This window comes from Arachis ipaensis, chromosome B2 (assembly GCF_059453495.1).
Source record: "Arachis ipaensis isolate K30076 ecotype BB chromosome B2, ASM5945349v1, whole genome shotgun sequence".
In the NCBI taxonomy this organism is placed as follows: domain Eukaryota; kingdom Viridiplantae; phylum Streptophyta; class Magnoliopsida; order Fabales; family Fabaceae; genus Arachis; species Arachis ipaensis.
Genome location: NC_142437.1, coordinates 95394940 through 95401857, shown reverse-complemented (window position 1 = coordinate 95401857; position 6918 = coordinate 95394940). Strand labels below are relative to the sequence as shown.

General features: G+C 41.2%; 1 protein-coding gene across 1 annotated transcript; it reads left to right on the top strand.

Moving 5' to 3' along the window:
* Nucleotides 1-359: 359 nt before the first annotated feature.
* Nucleotides 360-2501, top strand: LOC148574912 (uncharacterized). The gene is made up of 3 exons (XM_088505983.1): nt 360-692; nt 1075-1208; nt 2096-2501. The coding sequence occupies exons 1-3, from the start codon at nt 360-362 to the stop codon at nt 2499-2501; spliced, it is 873 nt and encodes a 290-aa protein (XP_088362109.1).
* The last annotated feature ends 4417 nt before the right edge of the window (nt 2502-6918 follow it).

Below are 6918 nucleotides of genomic sequence, written 5' to 3'. Positions count from 1 at the left end.
AGGGTGAAAGAGGATGATATCCCTAAAATTGCGTTTAGGACACGCTATGGACACTACGAGTTTGCGGTGATGTCCTTTGGGTTAACGAATGCACCTGCTGTTTTCATGGACTACATGAACAAGGTCTTTCGTCCCTTTCTGGACAAATTCATGGTGGTTTTCATAGACGACATCTTAGTTTATTCCAAGACGGCAAAGGAGCATAAGGAACACTTGAGGATTGTGTTGCAAATCTTAAAGGAGCAGAAGTTGTATGCTAAGTTGTCGAAGTGTGATTTCTGAAAGGAGGAAGTAAAGTTCTTAGGTCACGTGGTGAGCAAAAGGGAATAGCGGTGGATCCTTCTAAGGTAGAAGCGGTGATGGAATGGGAAAGACCAACGACGGTGACGGGAGTACGAAGTTTCTTAGACTTAGCTAGATATTACCGGAGATTCATTGAAGGATTTTCCCAGATTGCACTATCGATGACTAAGTTGACAAGGAAGGAAGTACCATTTGTGTGGACGTCGGAGTGTGAAAAGAGTTTTCAAACTTTGAAGCAAAAGCTAACTTCAGCACCTGTTTTGATTTTACAGGAACCGCATGAACCGTTCGAAGTATATTGTGATACTTCTTTCAAGGGTTTGGGTTGCATGTTGATGCAACATCAGAATGTGGTGGCTTACGCATCGCGTCAACTGAGACCTCATGAGGTAAATTACCCAACTCATAATTTGGAATTAGCGTCGATTGTGTTTGCACTAAAGATTTGGAGGCACCACTTGTACGGAGTAAGGTTTAGCGTCTTTTCTTATCATAAGAGTCTCAAGTACATCTTTGATCAAAAAGAGCTTAATATACGTCAGAGGAGGTGGATGGAATTGTTAAAGGATTATGATTTTGAACTGAGTTATCGCCCTGGAAAGGCGAATGTGGTAGCAGACGCTTTGAGTCGGAAGTCCTTGATAATAGCTTAGATGAGGATTAAGGAAGAAGAGCTAGTGGATAAGTTTGTGGATCTTAAGCTAGACATTGGTGAAGTTGCCGGAAGAGCTTGCTTGAATCAGTTGTAGATCTCGAGTACCTTTAAAACAGAGATTCAGAAGGCTCAGCAAGATGAGCAAAAGCTTCAACAATTGTTTCAACCAGTTGGTGATAAGAGGCGTGAAGAATTCACTAAGGATGGTGAAGGATTATAGAGACACAAGGGGAGGATTTGTATACCGGATGTTAGGAGTTTGAGACAAGACTTATTATCAGAAGCTCATAACAGTGGGTTTTCCATTCATTCCAGCAGTACGAAGATGTACTATGACTTAAAGAAGATGTTCTGGTGGCCTGGGATGAAAGGTGATGTAGCTACAGTAGTATCCAAGTACCTGACGTGTCAGAAAGTGAAGATAGAGTATCAGAAACCGTCAGGAATGCTACAGCTTCTTGAGATTCCTCAGTGGAAGTGGAAAGGAATTGCAATGGATTTTGTGACCGGTTTACCGAGAACTAGGTCAGGATTTGATATGATTTGGGTGATCGTGGATCGCTTAACCAAATCCGCTTATTTTCTGCCTATCCGAATAAGTTGTTCAATAGAGGAGTTGGCGTGGTTGTATATCAAGGAGATAGTAAGGTTGCATGGTGTGCCATCGAGCATAGTGTCAGACCGTGATCCCCGATTCACATCAAGGTTTTAAGGAGCTTTTCAAAGAGCTTTCGGTACGAAGCTATGTCTCAGTACCACATATTATCTGCAAACTGACGGACAATCGGAAAGAACTATTCGGACGTTGGAAGATATGCTGAGGGTGTGTGTATTGGATCAACCCGGAAGTTGGGACCGTTACATGCCATTGATGGAGTTTGCGTACAACAATAGCTTTCATGCAAGCATTGGGATGGCTCCGTATGAGGCCTTGTATGGACGGAAGTACCAATCTCTACTTTGTTGGTACGAATCGGGTGAAGTGAGTGTTTTGGGTCCTGATTTGATAGCCGAGACTACTGAGAAGATTAAAAAGATTCGGGAGAGAATTCTAACAACACAGAGTCGACAGAAGAGTTACACGGACTAGAGAAGGAAACCGTTAGACTTTGAAGTGGGAGAACATGTATTTCTAAGGGTTACACCGACATCTGGTATTGGAAGAGCGATTAAGACCAAGAAATTGAATCTGAGGTATATAGGACCGTTTGAGATTCTGAGGCGATTCGGGCCGGTGGCGTATCAAGGAGCTTTGCCACCTCACTTGTCTAACTTGCATGACGTATTACACGTGTCACAGCTCCACAAGTACACGTCGGATGTGGCTCATGTGTTGGAGCCTGAGTCGGTTGAGTTGAGGGAGAACTTGACTTTCCATGTAACGCTAGTGAGAATTGATGACACTAGTGTAAAGAAATTGCGGGGAAAGGAAGTTTCACTGGTTAAAGTTTCTTGGGAGCGAGCAGGAGTTGAAGAGCATACTTGGGAATTAGAGTCCGAGATGCGGAAGGATTATCCCGAGCTATTCTCAGGTAATCGTTAAATTTTGAGGGCAAAATTTCTTATTTGGTGGGGACAATGTAAGAACCGCAACTAATCAACCGGTTAGTTAAGTGATTATATTGCCCAAAATAGGATCCGAAAAGTTAGAGTGAGAATTTGAGGATTTAAATATGATTTTTGGACTCAGTAGGTTTTTCTGAGTCAGAAAATGTATTTTCTGTGAAAAATTGCGAACCGGCAGCTGAACCGGTCGAACCGGTTTGAGTCTGCCAGTGCTGCGCGAGAAAAAGTGAAAACAGTAAAAAACCTTAGAAAAATAATATAAGTCGAAAACTAGGCGTTAATTTTAAAGGTTTGACCTGAAGTTGGGCCAAACGGGCTAAAAACGCTAACGGGTTGGACCGGGCCCAAGCCCAACATATATAAGGGTTCATAAATGAACCCACCAGCCATTAAACACAAGAAAACACAGCTGAAAAGTGGAAGAATGGATACCTGGCTAGGCGTTAAACGCCCAAAAAGGTAGCATTTTGGGCGTTAAATGCCAGAATGGATACCATTCTGGGCGTTTAACGCCAGAATGGATACCATTCTAGGCGTTTAACGCCAGGATGGCACAGGAGGAAAGATTTTGTTTTTAATTCAAATTTTTTCAAATTTTCATAATTTTTCAAAATCAAATCTTTTTCAAATCATATCTTTTCAATCATATCTTTTCAAAATCAATTCCTTTCCATTTTTTATTATTTTTTACTATTTTCGAAAATTCTTGCTACAATTAATGATTTCTTTCCACCTCAAAAATTGAGTAAGCTTAGAGTGGAAGTCCAGACCTTCAAACAGAAGGAAGATGAATCCCTCTATGAAGCTTGGAAAAGATACAAACAATTGATCAGAAGGTGTCCTTCTGACATGCTTTCAGAATGGAGCATCATAGGTATCTTCTATGATGGTCTGTTTGAACTGTCCAAGATGTCATTGGACAGCTCTGCTGGAGGATCTCTTCATCTGAAGAAGACGCATGCAGAAGTTCAGGAACTCATTGAGATGGTTGCAAATAACCAATTCATGTACACTTCTGAAAGGAATCCTTTGAATAATGAGACAAATCAGAAGAAAGGAGTTCTTGAGATTGATACTCTGAATGTTATATTGGCTCAGAACAAAATATTGACTCAGCAAGTCAATATGAGTTCTCAGAGTCTTTCTGGAATGCAAGCAGCAACAGGCAGTACCAAAGAAGCTTCATCTGAAGAAGAAGCTTATGATCCTGAGAATCCAGCAATGGAAGAGGTGAATTACATGGGAGAACCCTATGGAAACACCTATAATCCTTCATGGAGAAATCATCTAAATCTCTCATGGAAGGACCAACAGAGGCCTCAACAAGGCTTCAACAATAGTAATAGTGGAAGAAATAGGTTTAGCAATAGCAAGCCTTTTCCATCATATTCTCAGCAACAGACAGAGAATTCTAAGCAGAGCCACTCTGACTTAGCAACTGTAGTCTCTGATTTAATTAAGACCACTCAAAGTTTCATGACTGAAACAAGGTCCTCCATTAGAAATTTGGAGGCACAAGTGGGTCAGGTGAGTAAGAAAGTTACTGAACTTCCTCCTAGTACACTCCCAAGCAATACAGAAGAGAATCCAAAAAGAGAGTGCAAGGCCATCAACATAACCCACACGGCCGAACCTGGAGAGGAGGAAGAAGCAGTGATCTCCACTGAGAAAGACCTCAATGGACGTCCACTGGCCTCCAAGGAGTTTCCTAAGGAGGAACCATGGGAATCTGAGGCTCACATTGAGACCATAGAGATTCCATTGAATTTACTTCTGCCATTCATGAGCTCTGATGAGTATTTTTCCTCTGAAGAGGATGAAGATGTTACTAAAGAGCAAGTTGCTAAGTACCTTGGAGCAATCATGAAGCTAAATGCCATGTTATTTGGTAATGAGACTTGGGAGGAAGAACCCCCCTTGCTCACCAAAGAACTGGATGACTTAACTAGGCAGGTATTACCTCAGAAGAGACAGGATCCTGGAAAGTTCTCAATACCTTGTACCATAGGCACCATGACCTTTGAGAAGGCTCTGTGTGACCTGGGGTCAAGTATAAACCTCATGCCACTCTCTGTAATGGAGAAGCTAGGGATCCCTGAGGTACAAGTTGCAAGAATCTCACTAGAGATGGCAGACAATTCAAGAAAATAGGCTTATGGACTTGTAGAGGATGTCTTGGTAAAGATTGAAGGCCACTACATCCCTGCTGATTTCATAATCCTAGACACTGGGAAGTGCATGGATGAATCCATCATCCTTGGCAGACCCTTCCTAGCCACAGCAAAAGCTGTGATTGATGTTGACAGAGGAGAATTGGTCCTTCAAGTGAATGAGGATTCCCTTGTGTTTAAGACTCAAGCTTCTCCTTCTGTAACCATGGAGAAGAAGCATGAAAAGCTTCTCTCAATACAGAGTCAAACAAAACCCCCCATATTCTTGGTGTTGAGAGGCCGCAACCAAACTCTAAGTTTGGTGTTGAGAGGCTCCAACCCTGCTCTGATTATCTGTGAGGTCCCATGAGAGCCCACTGTCAAGCTATTGACATTAAAGAAGCGCTTGTTGGGAGGCAACCCAATCTTTACTTATCTAAGTTAAATTTCTATTTTCCATTGTTATTTTATGTTTTCTGTAGGTTGATGATCATGTGAAGTCACAAAAATAACTGAAAAAGCAAAAACAGAATGAAAACAGTATTAAAAATAGCACACCCTGGAGGAGAAGTTTACTGGCGTTTAAACGCCAGTAAGGGTAGCAGATGATGCACGGAAACTTGTCTCTCAACAAATTTCCCTCGGCAAGTATACCGAATTGTCGTCAAGTAAAAACTCACAATAGAGTGAGGTCGAATCCCACAGGGATTGATTGGTCAATCAACTTTAATTAGAGGAATGTTCTAGTTGAGCTAAGCAGAATTTGATGTGAGAGTTGCAGGAAATTAAATGGCAGAAAGTAAATAGCAGAAAATGTAAATGCTGGGAATAAAGAGCTGAATATAAATGACGGAAAGTAAATTGCAGAATCTTAAATGGGAAATGGAGAATTTAGCATGAAAGTAAATTGCAGAAATTAAAGAGAATGGGTAAGATTAGAAATGGGGGATTCATTGGGCTTAGGAGATGTTGCATTCTCCGGATCAAGTTCATTTTCATCTCTTCCTCAATCAATGCATTCATTGATCTCCTTGGCAATCTTAAGTGATTGAACTCCAATTCCTTGGTAATTCAATCTCTCAAATCTTGATCAATAACTAATCCCTTGGTCCAATTGCTCATGAGAAGAGATGAAGTATGGTCACTGATTATACCACATGTATTTCCAAATCAAAGTGTTGGTAGGATTATATGTCACTATATCCATCCAAACCCCAATTTGGTCCAACATGAGAAAGCATTTCTAACATGATCTCTTTATTCCTCTTCCAAGGTTCTGAAGAGATCCAAGTATGAATAGCTTCTTTTCCAAGACAACTACCCAATTGGATGAAGATTGAAAGCTTTCTAGTAAAATCAAGAGAAAAGAAAGAAGAAGAATAATGAAAACTATTATTGATCCATCAAATTACAACAGAGCTCCCTTACCCAATGAAAGGGGTTTAGTTGTTCATGGCTCTGGGAATGGAAAACAAAGATGGAGAATGCATTCTGAAAGTAAAACTAGAAGTTGCAGAAAAAGTAAAATTATATAGAGAGTAGTTCCCTCAATCCCCCAAAAAGCTCCTCTCTAGTTTAAAACTACTCCTATTTATACTACTCTTCTGATCTTCTAGTTGGCTCTTCAAGTCTTGGATATTGGGCCTTTGGATCTTGAGTTGAAGAAGTTATCATCTTTAGTGGGCTTAGCTTCACTTGCAGAGAAAGTGTGCAGTAGGCATGGACTTTAGCTTAGGGCGTTAGTGGTGTTAACGTTAAGTGAAAGTATGGGGTCGAGAACGTTAGTGACAATCACCTTTTTCACTAACGTTCCTACCCCCAAAATGGTCCACGTTAACTTCAACGTTAGTGGCACTAACGTGACCACTAACGTTGCCTCTTGGCCTTTCGCAAATGTTATTGGGGTTTACCTTTCTCAATAACGTTGAGAATACCCCTTTCTCCCTACGTTAGAGTTCACGTTAGTATAGTTAACGTGACCTTTAACGTAGGCTTGCCAAATCTTCGAGAGCGTTAGTGACACCTACCTTTTTCACTAACGCTCCAAAACGCCCCTTTTCCACGTTAGTGCCTCACGTTAATTACATTAACGTGACCACTAACGTGGTGTTGATTGCCATCTCCAACGTTAGTGACAAAGGTGAGTGTCACTAACGTTGGCTCATCATCCAATTCCTCCACGTTAGCTTTCACGTTAATGTAACTAACGTGGTAACTAACGTGGCTCATAGTGGCTTAGTCCAA

Bases quoted from the DNA above. Each gene is read 5' to 3' on its own strand.
- LOC148574912 (XM_088505983.1), top strand. From the start codon at position 360: ATGGAATGGGAAAGACCAACGACGGTGACGGGAGTACGAAGTTTCTTA. The intron at 693-1,074 runs GTAAATTACCCA...CCTTTAAAACAG, and splicing joins GTCAACTGAGACCTCATGAG to AGATTCAGAAGGCTCAGCAA. The intron at 1,209-2,095 runs GTTAGGAGTTTG...TGTATTTCTAAG, and splicing joins GGAGGATTTGTATACCGGAT to GGTTACACCGACATCTGGTA.